Source organism: Perna viridis, chromosome 10, assembly GCF_037379345.1.
Source record: "Perna viridis isolate PV_CMFRI_1.1 ecotype Kerala chromosome 10, ASM3737934v1, whole genome shotgun sequence".
In the NCBI taxonomy this organism is placed as follows: domain Eukaryota; kingdom Metazoa; phylum Mollusca; class Bivalvia; order Mytilida; family Mytilidae; genus Perna; species Perna viridis.
In genome coordinates, this window is record NC_142454.1 from 28328566 (window position 1) to 28348543 (window position 19978).

The 19978-nt window shown below is 31.6% G+C and overlaps 1 protein-coding gene across 1 annotated transcript; it reads right to left on the reverse strand.

Annotated features, from left to right (window-relative positions):
- Positions 1-2572: 2572 nt before the first annotated feature.
- On the reverse strand, positions 2573-4103 carry LOC148605244 (uncharacterized). Its single transcript, XM_088550248.1, has one exon. It carries the CDS (start codon positions 4013-4015, stop codon positions 3650-3652), a length of 366 nt encoding a protein of 121 aa, XP_088406374.1. The 5' UTR covers positions 4016-4103; the 3' UTR covers positions 2573-3649.
- Positions 4104-19978: the final 15875 nt, after the last annotated feature.

Consider the following 19978-nt stretch of genomic DNA (forward strand, 5'->3'; position numbering starts at 1 on the left):
TGTTCCAATCGATTAGACAATGCATGTCCCCATTCAGGTTCCGGTGGTATTCCATTAACGGAAGAGACATGAAACGTCACGTGTGCTACTGACCTGCTTTCGTTATTATAACATAATATTTGACTAAATGGTTTCTGATCATATTTTTATGTGGTCATTCATATTTATACAAAGGCCAAATATAGAATTTCCTTTGATTATGGAAAGATTACAGAGTTTGGGTAATCAGCATTCGGAACTTAAGTAAATTCCATGTTCTAAAGATTGTTTACATTTGTAATTTAATGGGAGTTAGGAATCAATTTCACGTGTGAGAAACTATTGAGGAAATTTTGAAGCGTCTTCAAATCAGCAAAAACACATCTCAATATTTTTTTAAAGACGACATAAAATGTATTGAAAACGTTTATTGATGAAAATGAGATTTTAAAAAGTAACCAAAGCTAAATATATACATCGAATAAGAACCTGTGCTAATTTTACGTCTTGAATGGCGTTACCATATGGGGATATTTGTAACAACATTGATTGTTGTTTAAATTTATTGTTGCGTTTTCCAGTATCAAAATAAAATGAATTATTCTCAAGATTAAGTATACCCAAGACGTACATGTGCAGTTTTAGCATCAAAGAAAGCTGATACCATGGAAAGTAGTATCCCACTGGTGAATTCATGGTAGGTAGTGCAATGGAGTTTCAATGTTCATTTTTATACTTTCTTGATTCAGCAACATTACAGTCAAAATAACACAGCTTCAACAATGCGGCAAAAAAATATCAGCAAATATCTACATTACACGTGTAATAGTCATGTCATGTGATGTAAATTTCGTTTTAAAAGACCAGTTAAAAACCGATAGAAAAAGAAGGGATGTGGCGAAACGTAACAAAGCGCAAATACAAAATAGAAAATAATTACAGAGGTCACCAAACGGTATTCCCTAAGTGTAGACACACTTTTAAGTCAGCTCTGAATGGCCCCGACAAAAAGTAATAAATTCCACGGTAACAGAACGATGACAGTTTGAATGATATTATATTCCTTTCCGATAATTGATTGATTGATTATTGGGGTTTAACGCCCGAGCAGCAATATTTCAGCTCTATTCAGGCGATGAACATGAAATGAATGATAAAATGAACATGAAATGATGATGAAATGAAAAATGGGATGTGACACAAGGATAATGGGGTCGACAAATTTTGATTGCCACTGGAAATATGGCGGGGTGGGTAAAATTGTGCAATTTAGCCTCCTGTGGCGGAGCGCACAGATTCCTACTCCGATAAAATAACCACAACGTGGTATCTTTCCCAACACGTTGCACCACAATAGTTTGCGGTAAGGTTTTCCGTATTATGACCTGACGACCCCAGCATGCAACATCCCAGGGGTTCCCCATTCAACCAACTGGGACAAACAACCCCGTTGCATTGTGGACAGAGCGCCCTAGCCCCCAGCCATTGTTTCTTTTTTTATGTTTAGGTATATGACAAAGCAGACTCCACTTCCACGTCACATCAACACTGAAGTTACAGACGCTTTACAAGATTTTTTTTTCTGTCCATCGTCGTCTTACTTTGCATTTAAAGTGTCTGAAAGGCTTATATTTTTCAGTTTATCAAGCTTTTAATTAGTCATTTTTTGTCTTATGCCGACTGTTACAAGAGATACATGTATTTGCTAAATATGTCTATGTGTGTGTCTTTTTTTTATCTGACGAATTTTTTAATTGCTTTCTTGTCAACTTTATATAAAAATGGTGATAATCGAAATAAGCAGCCGGAACTCCTTTGAAATAATCGGAACACTGAAGTAGTTCAATAACGAGTCCATTGCAACTCTGAAATTGACAACGTTTATTAAAGGAATGATCGGTGTAATATTCAAGTCTGAAATCGACAATGTTTACCAAAAGAATGCTCGGCGTAATATACTGTGTGTCTACCTTTTTAAATTAGAAGATAAATCATATTAATAAAAGTATTCACTGTGGTAGATTGGTCTACTTTTGAATGAGCATTTTATCTAATAAAAGAAGTTTCAATCTACCACTTAATAAACTAAGCTATTCAACGAGAGAAAAGTTAATTAAACATTTGGCCTAGTTTGTTGATAAGTTCTATACAACCCAGGTCGTTAAAACCCTTAATTCGTTTTGAGTTACAACTATCGTATACTATTATACGCTTAAATATTATGAAACAAATTGAAAGGGCTTTGAGCAGCTCTTTATAAAAAAAATGTTTTGATTTGAGAAGCTATAAATGTTTAAATACTACATAGAGATGACGTACTTCCTCGGTGATAGATATATTGTACTAATTTCAATGCTTAAAGGTTAAACAGATCGGGATATACATTTGTCAGTCTAGGAAGTCGTTTAACCGACTGGAGAATCAATTTATGAAATTAATATTTCATATCTTCTGGCTGTTTGTAGAAATTGTATATCCTTGGCATTTTCAGTAGAATAATCAATAACGATAAATTTCCATGGCGAAAAAAAAAATAACAAAATACAGAAATAAGGCCACTCAATCAAGGCTAAAATACAGAAATCAGACACTGTATAGTTATGATATCTTCCTTTAATAACAAAATAACAAATTTGATCATGTTAAGATTCATACACATTTGTATACATGTACCAATAAATATACTATCATAACGAAAATCATATGCACGTATACCAATATTTCCGATTAAAAAAAAATAAATATGATTTCACTCATTCAATGTTGAAACGCACATTTAACATACAAAATACTTTTTGAAAATACCAAAAAAAACGTAGAGAAGAGATATCACAGAAAAATTATCACAGTAAAACGAAATATAATAAAAAAAAACACACACAAAAAACAAAAAAACAAAACAAAAAAAACAAAAAACAAAGATTGAAAATTAGTTTTCAAATTCATTAATGATATTTACCCGTAATGTTCATTTCCAAAAAATACATGAAAAAAAAAAAAAACAAATATTGATACCAATATGATCCAACTTTCGGTATCATCACTTTCAAGACGAAAGGTAAACGTCAGTTTCCTTGGTAATTCTCGTAATCTTAAAAATCCACTTTTAGTATAATAGATTTTCTATATGAATTTAAAAATTCAGTTTTAAAGTTTGAATTACTGATTATAAGTTCAAATTCCTCTTTACATGTCGTATTTCTAAAGTTATAAATTCAGTTCTTTTCAGCAGGTATTTCTAAAGTCTAAACAAGATAGACAGTCAATACACATACACACGATGTTGATTTCGATGGTGGAACACGAAAGATGAAAGACGTTTGGCACAATGTAACTGGCAAAGATATACATTCATGTTCTAATAATTTTTAGTTTCATTGCATGTAGCTCTATATCTAACTCTATGACATAGACCATTCAAAGTCTACCTGTCTGTTCTATCTAAAGCCGTCTATAACCTGATGCGTAGTTGTCTTGCACAAATTACAAGTTCTTTAATTTAGCACCATTTCCCGGGCAAAAGCAGCGTAACTGCTTGCTCAACTAGAACCAGCTAGCTTCGTTCGAAACAAAATTCTGGAAGTATGGAGTATATTCGTAATTGCACATCAAATTCATAGGAATTTGATTTTGAAAAAAGGTTTTCTCTGGTGATGCAAATTCCTTTTGTTCAAGACTTTGCTGGGTCTAGAATATGAAGTCCAGAAAATTTCGACGGTAAATCGTTCATCCATTTCATACACTTTTCTATTGCTTCCTTCCTCTCTTCGTCGTATACAAAGTCAATGATATGGGGTGTTTCTGCAGGCGATGACGATGTCTGTAAAGATTCGTCGGAATTTCCACTGACGACGTCGGATTTTTGTCCAGATGATGTGCTATTTGAGTAAGTCTGCTTTTTCATTCGACTAGCAGGCGATTTTCTCCAATTCTTCACCTGTTCGCTTCTAATCCATTGCTGTTGTCTTTTGATATGATGTCGCACATGGTCGTTTGCAGCCAAATCTTGGCGGTTGTCGAGTCGTAGTGAAGACATTTTCTCAAACTTTGATATCAATACAGGCGCTTTAAATTTTAAAGTTAATGGTAAATGTTGCTTCGCTGAAGTTTAACGTTTAAATATTTTAACACAGGTAGAGATCTTTCTTATATAGTCCCTTTAAAGACTTTATGATCAATCAATCGATTGATTTTTCTACAACTCTCGAGATTCCGGATATGCCAGGTATTTTCCGTGACGTCATAATCCTGCAAAGAAGATAGGCGATATTCTTACATTAATTTCTAGCATTCTTTAACCTTCACTTCGGGGGAAATCAATTTGTATACAAAAAAATCAGTATTATATTATAAGTGTATTTTTATAGCACGTTAAGGCAAGTGAATTTCTTTCTCAGAATTTCAGCATTTAGTGCAAAGTTAAAAACATTTGTAGGAACTACGGTACAAGATACTGTAAATCATAGTTCTTGGCATTTATTAGTGACGAAGATGACGGAAAAAGAAAACAAATATTTTTACCACATTGAAATATATATTGAAGGCTTTTAGACAAAGCCATTAAATTGCCGTTCTCCGTATTTCTTTTTTTTTTTTTTTTTTTTTTTTTTTTTTTAATTCTTTTCCTTTCTTTTTTTTTGTATTGTATTGTTTTGTATTGTATTGTATTGTATTGTTTATTGTTTTTGGTTTTTTTTTGTCTTTTGTTTTTTTTTGTTGTTTTGTTTTTTGTTTTTGTTTTTTTTGTTTTTGTTTTTTTTTTGTTTTTTGTTAGTTTGTTTGTTTTTCTTTTTTTTGTTTTTTTTTTTGTTGTTTTGTTTGTTATTTACTGTTTTTTTTCCTTTCTTTTTGCTGAAAGGTTGCTTTACCATACAATTTGTCTAAAGCATTATTCTACATCATTTTCTGAATTCACTCAACAAGACTTCGCCAAATACATGTAAATAATAAACCAATGTTTCGTGAAATTAATCCTGTCTTATCCAAACTATGAATGATTCGAAAACCTGTTTAAATTATACAGTGAATAATTCGGAAACCTGTCTAAACCAGATTTCTTTACATCAATCATAATATTTTTTTTCACCTGTATACTGAACATATTTCAAAATCCATAATGGGTACAATTTAGACAGGCTTACTGCACATGAGCAGTCTCCGTGCGTTTCCATGGTGACACCCCCTTCCGTTTACCCCTTTAGTATTTGGATTTGTTTCTGTTATGTTCATTTAGGTTGCAATGTTTCTAGAAGCTGTTTGTTGTCTTGGAGTTAAACGGCGTCGATCGTTAAAAATACGTAGTAAATTACAAAAGAAGGAGTAATATTTACCGATGCAACACATTAAAGAACGATTATTTTAATCAGGAGACTGATCGATTCTACAAAGGTTTCATTGAGAAACTATTTAATAAGCTGAAGACTATTTTTATGTGTTTTTCCTCTTGTAAATAGAGACAAACTGCGGTTATTTACAAAATTAATGTTTTTGTTTGAGTGTTGAAAGGAAGTTTTGGGATATAAATACAACTTTGTTTATTTAGTCTATTAAAGAAATTGGAAAAACTTTCAAGTGTTGCTATTTAAAGGTTATGAGGTCTAAGTCCTTAGTTTAGAATATTCTTGAGGTTTCTCGAACCTAAATATATCAAGATTGTATTAAGATCAAGTGTTACTTTAGGGTTTTCACTCATTTTTCATTTCAAACAATGTTATTCTAAGGAGACGCGGTCTTTAAATAATTCAAAAATTTGTTTAACAAACTTAACACATTAATTTCGTAATGTTTCATTCTTGAACTACATGTAAATTACAAAAAACAAACGATTCTATTCATTACCAGAACAAACAAGACTTCGAAATATGAAATAAGTCGAAATAATAACACAATCCTCAATAAATTTGTATAAATTAATTCATAGGATTACCGGACACAGCGTATCCCATTATTCAATGTTTCTACATCGTCGAGATTCCTTTTTTTTCATGTTCGTAGAAATGAACGGTTTTAAAGTCTTATTTTATGTTAAATACCAACACATTCTTTATTGGAAATTTAATTAGCGCATGTACATGAACATGTAATATTATGTAATATTATGTAATTATCGTAAAAATTAACGTACATATTGTAACTACATGTGAAAGTTACTGCATGTGTAAATACATTTGTAACTAAATACATGTTAATGTAACTACAAATGTTACTACATTTGAAACTATATGTAAATGTTACTACACATGTAAATATATGTGAAGTTAACTACGCGTAAATATTACTGCAAAATTAATGTAACTACATTTGTAACTACATGTAAATTTTATCACATGTAAATGATACTACACATGTAACTACATGCACAATATCATGTAAATGTTACCACATTTAATAGTTACTACACATGGAGCTACAGCATTTCTTTGTTTCAATATGGTTTATTTGAATTTTATGAGTATTCAATTCCATTTTACCTTTTTAAATGTGGCCATTGTTCACTAATTTATAAATCTCATTTTTTAATTACATCTGCATCTGATTCAGCTTAAACTGCATCTACATGTAGTTCAACGACTTTATTATCATAAATAGGTAACGCATCTTGCCCTATGGTCGAAGTATGATAAACAAAATATGTGTTCATTTAAAAGCATTGCAAACTGATACATTGTTATATATTAACACAAACTGTCCTTCCTAAAAATTAAACAGTTATTGTATTTTCAGAAATCAAAACCTTCATGAATAAAACATTTCTGATCTAATAAATGGTTTTATGCTAATTGTGATATAAACCATGATTGAATAAAGTCGTATAGAACCATGCCTTATCTCAAAATAATTTTAAAAATACTCTTTTTTTTAATAAAATTTAATAAATCTAATTCTGGCATTTTAAATTTGATGTTCTGTCGTTCGGCACTGTATTGACATGTTCATTGTACATCATTGCGCTAGGAAAAAACTCGTCACCGTTTGAAATTTCATCTAGCAATTTCTCATGTGAATGCCCAACCCAAGTAATTAGTTATTTCAACACGATTTATAACTGTTCAGGGTAATCTAAAGACCATAAAATGCACATTGAATTTAATTAACACTGACATTTTTCTATTTATAACTAATTAATAATATTACATCGACAAGTTTAATAAAGAGGTGTTCCGAGTACTAGTCTCTGCCTTTACCATAAATAGAATTAGATTTTCTTTAATTAAAGAGCCTGTCACAATCAGAGCCGTGCACCGAAAATTTGATATTTTATATCAGAATAAATCTTAAATACTGCAATAAAGAAGCCGTATATTTGGACATTGAAATATTTGACAACTATCAAGTACAATATTGAAATTTTGTCAATCATCATAACGACAATTGTTTGCTTGTCGTTTGGGTATAAAAGAGTTTATTTTCTTGGTGCATTTTACAATGAGATCAAGTTTGTTTGTTTTAAGTTTTGAAGATAGAACGACTGCAAATTACCACACTTTTTGTCCATTTGAATTTCCGTTCTATTCCACTTTGTCCCCTTATTTTCATGCAGTTGCAATAGTTTCATTTTAAAAAATTGGAATCGCTTTATACATGTATATATTCGATTGAAAATTGTCTTAAATCATTAGAGATATTGGTGACCTCTTTACTAGTAGCTTTTAGCCCCGTGCAGATCCGGGTGTTAAAAGAATAGGCCTGCAGCAGCGCTAAGCTTGTCGTAAAAGGCGACTAAATAGTACTCAGAACTCTAGCCTAGGGCTAGGGCGCTCTGCCCACAGAGGAACTAGGTTGTGTGCCCCAGGTGGTGGAATGGGGTACCCCTGGTGTGTTACATGCTGGGGTTGTCAGGCTATAATACGGAAAACCTGACCGCAAACCATAGTGGTGCACCGTGTTGGGAAAGATGCCACGTTCCTCGCACGTTAAAGAACCCTACTGTGGTATTCTCCCGGAGTAGAAACTATAGGACTCTGCCACAGGAGTCTAAATTGCCCGACCCTGCCCACCTCTCCCTATTTCCAGTGGCAATCGAAATTTGTCTACCCCATTGTCCTTGTGTCCCATCCCTTTTTCATTTCATCATCATTTCATATTCATTTTATCATCAATTTCATGTTCATCGTCTGAATATAGCTGAACTATTGTTGCTCACACGTTAAACCCCAACAAACAACAAAAACAACAACTAGTAGCTTTTACAAACTCAGTTTAAAATTGATATCTTTCATAGCATAATATTATAAGAACTTCGAAAGAAGATATTTTAAGCTAGTCTTTATATATGAGACTAATCGAAAGTTTTAGCATCGTATATACATGTAGTATTGTGTAGTAGTTATTTTTTCCCCATTTTGTCTATTTGATATTATTATATAATCCATGTCTTACGCGATAAAGTGTTATTTTTATGTTTAAGAATTAAAATGTGAATTACCTTAATTATTCTTTTTCGTCACTTTACAAACAAAACACTCGAAATGCCTTGGTCAGTATTCGACGAGACATTTGAGCCTGGCTCGCTAAGACCTATCATAGCAAGGCCGTGCCTTTATCAGATTTGAACTCCTTATTTATGTTGTGGGTTCGTTTTGTTTTATTTAGTACTTAATTATCAAACTTGACCAAGAACTATTTTACAACTTTCCGTAATGTATTTACCTTCAATACAAAAAGTCAAACTCGGCTTTTGGACAGAGCAAGGGAGTGCCATCTAGACCATATACACATAACCCTTGTTGACTTGTAATTTGAAAAACCGAACAAGTCACGTACAGTTGACAACATTTTAACATTAAGGATACGTCATTTTAAAGAGCTTGACTAACATGGAGTTTTCATCGGTCAATATGCTTAAACCCAATGATCATTAAGCCCACTCACACTACAGGGTATTTTTTGAAGATTAAGTAGAATGTCTCATATATTTACATGACAAAAATCAGAATTTTGGAATGTCAATAAAAACCCCCTCAATCGTTACAATTTTAAATTCTAATGTAAATCTTTTAAATCTCACATTGTTATGAATGACAGAATCAAAACGTCATCTAAAAGCCCTTATAATCTGTTTAAATTGATGAACCAATGACATTCTGAAATTTAAATAAATTTGATTGTAAATAGATTGAATTGTGATAGCAATTAACATTTCGTGCGAAAAATTTTCATATATAAAAACAAAATCATGTTTTTTCTACAAATTTCAATTGTCAAAACAGACACTCAGAGTGTTTCATTAAAATTAATTGGCAAAAAGTACAAGTATATTATCTTTCTGTCCGTGTGAAAAAGAATATCAAGGGAACCAGGATTCGAACGGTGCTATAAAAAAAATCATAATAAGACAACGAAAATAGACTTATACAACACAGAACATGGAAAAAAAAACAAAAAAACAAAGAAATGTACAAGGAAACACGCGTAAATGAGAATAGGAGTCTAAACTTTACGACCAGTCAGAAAATATGCCTTTATTGTGAACACATGAAGACATAAGCATTCCAGAAACCGTGTATGGAGTAATGTTTTAGATGCATCAAAGACGATTGTACATCAATTAGTGTTCAAGATCAGACTCCTGTTTACTTCACGTATAATTAGTCTGATGCAAATAGAACACGCTGCACACAATACAATGAAGGTATATGTTATTGATGTGAACAAAAAAAAAAAAGAAAAACAAACTTCAAACATTAAAAAATCGTTTGATAGGAAAAGAGAGATAATATCGGGGCAATAAGAGTAAAAGAGTGGCACACACGTAGAAAATAGGAAAGATATATCGTCAAATTACTGTAATTTAAGTCATTAAAATATTTCAGCGTTGACTTAGTTTTTTGTTCATAAATTCAATTCATTCTATTTCAAATTTCTAAATTGGTTTTATTAATTGATATCATGGCATGCAAAGAAAATGAAATTAATAACTTAAGAAAAAAACTATGTTTATGACATCAAAGATATGCTGATTAATTTTTAAGTAAAATACATTTTATCCGAAAAAAAGCAGATCATACAGTGAAATAATTTCTCTTCTTAGTTGACATTACAATTACATTGGATAAGATAAAATAAAAACTATGAAAAATGAAACCACAGAGACTTTTTTTCATGATCAAAGAAATACTTTATGCACGATTCAATATATTCTATTCTAAAAAGCTGATTTTCAGATATGTATGACACCTTCGTGGCTGTTGTAATTATTTTATATTAATTTAAGATAACATTTTTTTAAATGGAAAGACTTGTTTAAACCGAATAATTATTCTTCATTGTTCTGTTAAATATATAATTCAGTTTAAAAAGCATTAGGTCATTGAGACCTTTTACATCCATCCCTTTCGTGACAGTTAAAATTATTTGAGGGTAAAAATTCTCCTCAGAAAAATCTATTAAGGTCGAACTTTAATACACTGGTTGATATAAATATTATTGTGTTTATATCAGTAGGCGACGACTCGAATACTCTGCAATAATATTTAAAAAGAATTTATGAAAATATCTGCTATGTAGATCAAGGATATGATTCATATGTGCTTGCTTTTTTCTCTATGTAGTAAGGTTCATTACTTTGGGGTTTAAATCACCAGAAGGCATCATGTCAATTACAAAACAGATTTAAAGTCAAATTGTTTTTTTGTTATCATAAGGTTTTAAATAAAGCACAAATCAGAACATAAATATAGAACTCCCATTGATATCCTTCAACTATTCGAACCAATTAAGTCCATAAATAACATATCATCAGTCAAAGAAACGGAATTGAACTTAAAATGTTTATCAAATATAAAGCGTCTTGAAACGCAGGTTCATAGATAATTTATTTCATGTCATTGTTCATCTGTTAATGGCTCAAAGAAAAGCATGTTTTTTTTTTTGGCTATATTTGTCAAATCAAACCTCTCAAAGGGTAATGTTGCTGCATATCTAGCCCGTTTCATTGAATCTGAAAACGAATGATAAACTTATTTTGATTACAAAAGGATCGTAATTCGAGAAATAAAAAAATAAATATATATATTTAGATGGAATGAAAAAAGAGGAAATGATATCGTATACTCAATATTCCATTGAAGGCCGCCATGATGGTTAAAAACTAAACGAACTCTGTGTTCAGTTTATATAATTAGTGGAAATGAAAAATGTGATGCACAAAACAACTATAAATTTGTCTGCTTTAAAACTTCATATGAATATTAATTGCAAGGATGATTTGAATAGATACTAGTATTATTAATCATCTATACACCACAACAACTTTTATAAAAAGTCAAATTGTATATGGATAAATTATTTGTTTTAGGAAAGCCATGGTTTAATAGATCAGTCTAATTGGTATGATATATATTTCCATTGAAAATTGTTTTTGATGCAAATATTTTGCTGAATCATTTTGTATTCATTATCTATATAGGACTATATGTATAATTTAACACTTAGGTTATTGGCCTATTTTATTTCATTGTAAAATATTGCGTTTGTAAAAATCGAGACCAGATAGACACGTGTTGAACATCAATAAAACAAATTGCTAGACCGTTCATTTTATGGTATTATCAATGCCGGAATGTTTTGTATGAAGTGTGTGACAGTCAATGCGACAGCTTGTTTTTACCTTTCACGTGCAGAATTGGAGATTATCACACTTCCAGTAATTTGTTTTCACGCCTTTTATGTCACTCAGTTAAAACTGTATAAAAAAATAAAATGCACAGAGAGTGTAAAAAGTATAAAGAAAATAAACAAAATCGCGAAATGTGATGATCAAATTAACCACAGATCATGCTAATGACCAAACCAAAGGGTAATCAAGGGAACAAGATACTAGCGGAAATTTGAAAAAAAATGTAATCAAGGGACGAAGACGGGGCAGGAAAAACAGACAGACACACACACAACAAAGAACGTAAAAAAAGCAAAATACGAATGTCATATGTACAAAGCAACACAAGTAAATGAGCTACTCGGAATACCCCTAAAACTGGGGGAACACGGACCAGGTGAACCGGTGGGGAGAAAAGTGTTTAAATAGGCAGAAATACTAACTACACTTAGTCTAATGATCGAAATCACAAAATAACAATATAATACTTAAACTTCATAATTTTGTTTGTTGTGTGTGCGTGTGTGTGTGTGTGTGTGTGTGTGTGTGTGTGTGTGTGTGTGTGTGTGTGTGTGTGTTTTGCTTCGTTGATTATAAAAACGAATATTTTTGTTGCAGAAGCTGATCATCCATATGTTGCATTCATTAAGCATAAGTGGGAAAGTGTATATAGAACAACCACAAACTTAGTCATAAAGAGATAAAACCAACAGAAAGGTGGTACATCCAAAACGATTTGACAGCTTCTCTCATAATAATCAAGTGCGAAAAGGTTATAAAAAAGTTCGAAAAATAGTATGACCTTTCGATTGTCAATATTTAAACAGCTTTCATTTTTCTTTCGATGAACTAAATAAAAATAACCTATGACTTCGTTAAAACAAATCACATGCCTTCATTCTCAATATACATGTCAAAGATCTGTATCAGATCAGGATATACATTTGAAAAAAAACAACATGCCAATTGGCTTGGCTTGCAATAGTACGTCAATGAGTATGAATCGTTAACATATTTCATTACAAAACTCTTATAGTGGGCAATATGAATAATGCATAAGTGTCAAATCTTACGAATGACAAATAAAGCCAAAGTGCACTTGTAAGCCGGTATTAATTCGATATTATAATTCAGAGTAAATAAAGGAAAGGCGGTATACGTAGATTCATGAATGGAATAATAAAACTATATACAGGACAAAATCCTTTAGTCAACACACACCTTTAAGTGTATTTGAAAAGATAAGTAACGAACTGTTTTGTTTTTGGGCTGGTTTTTTTCATAATTAAAGATTTTGGCAATGTGTATGCGTGCAAAGGGAACTGCGATGCCATGCATAGGCATTAACATATGTGAAAGGGTTATCCTACCGATATAAAGATACAAAAAGTAAATTGGAAAATCCCTTAAAAGATGAAAAATATCGGAAGAACACGGGCAAGGAGCAGTTCAGGCTACTAACACTAAGGACGGATTTTTAATGGAAAAAAAAAACAAGCTATTATTTTTAATTGTTAAATCATCCGTCTCCATACTTTGCATAATGCAACACAAGCAATGATAGCTTTATAATCTGAATAATAGGTTTTCTACCCATTATTGTTTTTTTTTATTACGTTATTATCTAATGTTTTGATTTATATCCAATTTGACAATAAAAGTATTCTCATGTCGAATTCTTCGACATTTTAATCCGGGATGACAAACTGAAATCTTATTCTAAGGAACAACTATTCAGGTCAATTTGCTGAAGTAATATGTGGCTAATATAAACAAAAATATTTTGTTCGGGAAGAAGGCAAAAACTAAAGTTCCAGTCCATATAAAATTCAGACACTACCAATGGTAAATTGATACATCCTGTAGAAAAACCAACCAAACAATGCTTTTTCAGTCTACATATGCTATACAGTCACATAACAATAATTTTTTCTGCATTCCGATTTGCATTTTTTAGAAAATCATACATTTATCTCCCTCTAAAATTAACCCAATCAAACAAAATCAAAAACGATAACTCTTGCAAAATGCCCATTTCATTTAAAAGCCATGTAATTTTTTATCAAAAGCACGACAACCCAATGGAACACTAAGACTGGTGGTTCATAACTGTTTCTCAACAAGAAATAAAATTGAATTCGGTGAGTCTGACTGCTACTTAAGGGGTTAGACCTGGGATAAGGGATACAACTCTTTCATATCATTGGAACGTTTATATTCACCATTTTACATCAATCTCATGTAGGCATCAAAGTAACTTGGACTGATTTCATTCTGTTTCAAAGAAAAGCTTGAAACGCTTTCGTGAAACTGAATATCATACAAACACATCAATGATTTCAAGAGTTATTTTTTTTACCCTAGGTTTACCTCCTTGTGTTCTGAGGTCTATATTAACCGAATCGTGTATATGAAATTGATCCTTTTTAGATCATGTAGAAAGTGGTTTGGTTACCCAGGTTTAATGTTCATCAATTTTTTTAAATATGTCTGGTTGAAACAGCTTTTCGTAGTTTTCAGGATTTGTTGTTTGATTTAGGATCCATTTACTTTGTGGCAAAAAAGGAATGGGACACTTTCTCGAGGTAGCATAATGTTGTAACGAAACGTAGCCATTCTAGTAGGAAAACTGCTATCTGCATTATTCGTCTATTAAAACCTAAACATATAAGCCTATGACAGTTTATCATATTCAGATTCATAGTAATAATACAGCAATTGAACAACTGTCCAGATCGTCTGATCATCTTTTACAGTCTTTCAACCACATCTATGTACGATTTGATTGAGGGTTTCAATGGCGTTCAGACGATTTGTTTTTGATATTGTACCATCTATTTTGGTATGATGTCTACAAAGCAACCTCTTTTGTACCTACAGTATTTCTATTTCTTCCTGTTTGCTTCGAAATCCTTTGACAAAAACAAAACTATTGACATTCCAAAAAGCAATAACTTGAACATTCATCTGGTGAACCGAGGGAAAACGGATAAGTACATAAGTAAGCCAGAGTACACAGCTATTGACTTATATGTAAGTGTTTGCCAAAGATCCAATATACACAAAATGTTGTACTGTTCATAGAGATATATCTTCTTAAGTATTGTCTGAGATCAAATGGGTGCAAATTATCCTTTCAAGCAATGACCAGTATGAACGTACGACAGTTCAGAATGGACGAATAAAGAAAAGTACAACCATATATGATTACCATGATCTACTTAGTATATCACTGTACTGTCGACGACGAGGGCGATTTTGTTAGAAATGGCGTAAACAAGTAGAGAATTATTCTAGTATATCTTTAAGATTTTTCTACCAACGAATGGTAAAATGGCGAAAATACAACAACAAAAAAAACAATTCAAAACAATAAGAGAGAGAGAGAGAGAGAGAGAGAGAGAGAGACAAAGATTGCAGAAAAGTGTAATTTTACTGAAAAATATAATATTTCTATTTGATGGTTTTTTTTCTAATAGTATTGGTTTTATTGTGTTAATGAAACAACAGCTTTCATTTTAACGTCTCCAAGATGCTATAGGATAAGCTATAACTTAAGACCTCACTTTCATTTGAAATATCTTGTCGTTGGATGGGACAGAGATTACATTCATGTATATCATAAGAACACATTTTCAATACGAAACTTCAAATCTAAAATTGGAGGAATACACCCACATTGATAAATCTGAACTTAATCGTGAAAGAACTGAATAAGTCTGTAATCATCATACAACATATCTTCGTTTTTTATCAAAAGGTTCCTCATTTCACACAACACGTATCAAACGAAAATGATGAGTCTTACTTTGATGTATGAGTATGTTATTGTTGATAAACATTGATCTAAAAGCATGAAGTCATCTTCCAACACGGAAGAATATTTCATGGATTCAATTAATATGAAGAAGTTTACAAACTAAAGACGACCTTCCTAGTTACACGCGAAAGTTTGAGGATGGTATGATTAGTGAATAATAATAAAACTAAAAAGCCTCCAATCAGAATATATGTTACAGGATACATCAAATCTATATCACCAAAGCCGAAACATTAATTTAACATCATCTTTAAAACCAAGTCCATTAAAGGTTCGTTTGAAGTCTTTAAGTAATAAACACGGGCTTATATAAACGTTAAACTAAATGCTTTTTTTATTTGACAGCAAGTGATACATATATTTAAAGCTGTAAAATGTTTCCTATAGCAGCTGTAATTAAAGTTCAAATAAACCAGGATATACAGATATTTAAAATTGTAAAAAGTTTGAAACGAAAGTTCCAATTGTACTGCATATACATATATTAAAACTTATACAAAGTTTGATACACTAGCTGAAAGTTCAAGTTTACCAATATGCAGCTCGTTCATGGTACTTCCCAGATACTCTTTATACCATCCCCTTTTCCCATCACCATTGCCTTTTGAAAACTCTCCATCCCCCATAGAATCCCCATTGCACAAATCGTATCAAGTATGTACATTATCAAATTAAATTTTATATTTTTAAATTCATTAACATTTTAACAGTTACTTTTTAAAAATTAAAATACATTTTTTCATATCAATAAATAATAATAAAACCAAGTTCCACATCCTCCACATTCAAAATACCCATCCCCTATAAACAATCCCCGTCCCCAATCCCCACTCCCAATCCTCCATTCCCCTTCCCCCCATATACCATAGAATGGGAAGTTTTCCATTTTCACATACTGTTTATGTTGACAATAGGCGATTCACAATCCATATTTATGTTTGTTTCTTTACTGTTATGCGGGGTTTGAATACATATAGCGAAGAAGCAACCTGAAGCAACCAACTTTAAGTGCAAAACTTGTAAGAACTACAATATGAAATCGTTAAGTTTCCTAAACAAAACCAAGCAATGTATCTAAGTTCAACTATGTATAGATGTGTTGACAAAAAAACAATTTGGACCTATCTATTTACATACTCTTGTACATAAAGGCGAACCCACCTTTTATGCATACAAATGTTGCTTATTAGAGTTAAAACATAAGTTTTTGATCTTTATTATAACTTCATTTGCTTTAGCTATTAAAGATCCATAAAAACGGTCAAGTGTTTCTATTTAAAGGTTGTTTGAACCTTGTTCTCACTTTTATACCTATTCATTAAATTTCGTCAACATAAATGAACCAGGATTTAACATTTATTTTGGGAGTAATGTCATTTCAAGCGCTTACATTCATTACAAAATAATAAACAAAGTAATATTTCTCAGGTGAAAAAGGGTTAAGTTAACATTTATATGTTTTTAAGTGTCTCTTTAAAAATATGTTTCTTGTTTAGAGTAATATATTTGAACTCTTACTAGGGTGTCAGGAAAGGTACCATTACCGATAATGTTCGTGTAAGTACAAATGTTTATAGAATAAATATTAAACGGGAAAGTGTGAAATGGTTTCTACGTAAAATAGAAATAAAGGCCATTTCCTCAATGTTATCCATGTAATCAGCTAAACCACAGAATAATGATAGGCGTAGAACATGACCCAATAAATGTGTTAAAATCGTAAATGAAAATCAGATGAATACGAAATTTAATTAGAAGACATTATTGCTTTGTCTAATGTATGATATAAAAGTAAACTTAAATGCGTAAAGAATGGAAGATCACGTGTCATGGACAACAATTTAGTCAACCATACAAGTTAGTAAAACGAAAATGTGTGCAAACTTACATGTTTTGTGTGTAATTTACATAACGTGACTTGTGTTCTTATAATATTCATACACCAGATTTTGCACGGCCCATGTGACTGCTAACAAAATTTTATACTTCTATAAAATAATGATACAAAAATCAACGATAGACAAACCTTGAGAGCTACAAAAATATAAAAAATTATGACAATTGCAATGTACTAATAAACTATCTAATTTAGTGTCTTGTTAGGACTAAGTATTACATGTCCCACATGGCCCTTTTGTTTTCAGCATGATCAATAAATTTGATAGATGCCACCTTTGTATCGACTGGTTTTTCATTCCTCAAATACATCTGCACATGTACAAAACAATATATGTGTTGTATTGTTTGGTTCGTTAAGCAACTTTTGATCATCACTACAGAAGTTTTATGGTCGTTATCATGAACTCGTGGATCGTTATTGTGTATCAATCAGCACCATGAAAACTGATTTATTCAACGGGTCATGGTTTTCCTTCCCTCGTTTGTCTACCCCGGACTTGACTTTTTATGAGCAACTCGGCGGGTGTTTCTAGAAAAGCAGAGGACGCTTACCCTACCCGTGCACCTGGTCCATGCTCCCAGTTTTTAGTGGAGTCCAAGTTGCTCATTTACTTTTGTTACTTTGTATGTATGATTTTAGTTACTTTATGTTCTTTGTTGTGAATGTCTGGTCTTTGTCCCTGGATTACATTCTTTTGATTACCGCTATAACCTTGGTTCCCTTGATTACTCTTTGATCTACATAATTTCGAGGAGTTTTGTCCTGCTGTATCATCGCCTAGTGTGTTTAGTATAGGATTATTTCGAACTCAGTGAAGTCAGAGCAAGATAATTACATTACAGTAATTCGTGATACATTAATGAATAACATTGTTTAGTGTCTGTTTGATAAATAACCATTTGCAATACATGTTACCTGGATTAAAACAAGGAGATACCACATGAAAACATATGTTCCGTATTAAACATTTCCAAAATAGGCAGATCAAGAGGGGTTGAAAACCCCCCTCCCATCTCTTATGCTCGATGAAATTGGTTGATTATAAATTTTAATGAAAAACTGAGAAATCACGGGAGTGACGACCAGCATAAGCGCTGACAGCAGCCTCCACCTTTTTTGCCTTCCGTAGAAAAAAAAGTTGATCATAACAATGCTCCTTTGTTTCAAAATTTCGTATTTAAGATATCTCACTTTTTGTCAATTGGTCTATTTTTTCAAAATGAATCTTTATCAGAAACACAATTTAAATAATGTAATTTACATCAGTTTGTTACGTTGGTACAACACGACTGTGCAGAGTCACAAAACACCTGTAGCAGGAATTATAAACTGTTTTAAATTGTTACGAGTTGCAATGCTCAGTGACGAAAACTCAATCAAATCGTTTTTAGAAACGAATACGTTAAATTATAACCCCCCGCACCCCCTCCCCTCATTGAAAATCTTATAATTATTACTGATTTAGAAATTACAAGAACGTATAAGGATAAACACTTTTGGGGTTAGTTATTTAAAACTCCTTGTATTCAAGAGATATCATAAGAGTAATGGCCAGTGAGTAAGTATTTTTATGATATTAGCTTGAAATAATATCATCACTATATTATTTTGTTTACAAGAATGTTGATTTGTTTGGAATTTCAAATGGAGATTACAACATGAAAAATTATTTTACTGAATCATTGTAATTGTGATAATAACCACATGTGTTAAACAGGTCCGTCTAAACGTTATGCAAAAGATAAGAATTTAAATGAAAATTCTTATTGTTACTCAACCAAAGAAAATTGCATTTCGGATAAAAAAGCGAAACTGAAATGGGTTTTGATTCACAATTTGATTTGTTGATTGGACCTAAAAACAATATAATAAAAAAAATCAACAATATAAGTCCCCATCAAACGAACTATGGGTTTCTTTATGTTTTCTATTTGGACACAATAAAACTTGGATTATGGTGTATCCATCTGTACCATGAGAACCGATTTGTTCCCATGTCATAGATTACCGTCATCTTTTGTCTATCCGTCGGGTGATTCTTTAAATGCAAAAATGTCTTAGGCTACCAGTGTAACTTGTCCATTCTCTCAGCGTTTATTGAAATTGTCATTTAATGTTGTTTTTAACGTGTTATTTTGGTTTGTTCATGTTGCTTGATATTCGTGTCTATTTTTTCTTGTCTAGTCGTTATCCTTTGATTACGTTCTTGTAGATTGGAATACGAATACTGGTCGTAATTTTTTTATTTTTTTTATTTTTTTTTTCATTATTATCAGTGGGTTTGTTGTAGGCGTCTTACATACTAGATATACATGTAATCATAAACAATCAAATGTAATATTTTGCATAATTTGCATTACCATTAGAAGGAGTAGTATACTAGTAATTGACAAGTGTGTTGTTATTTTCAAATTAATTTTCAAGTTTAGTACAATAAAGGATATAGGAAAAAAACATAATTAGAAGTGCAAATTTCCTTCGCAAAGAAACATCTGATAGCATCGATGTTTTTACGACAATTTAAAATCACAACAAAGATACGTTGATGTTTCATTAATAAATAATGCATAATATAGTATCGATGCCTATTTAGATAATAACGTCATTAGCCGACGTTGTTTTGCGAAAGAACCTGGTTGTTGTCATAGAATGTTTTTTGTAAACAAAAGGGAGGTAGATTAAG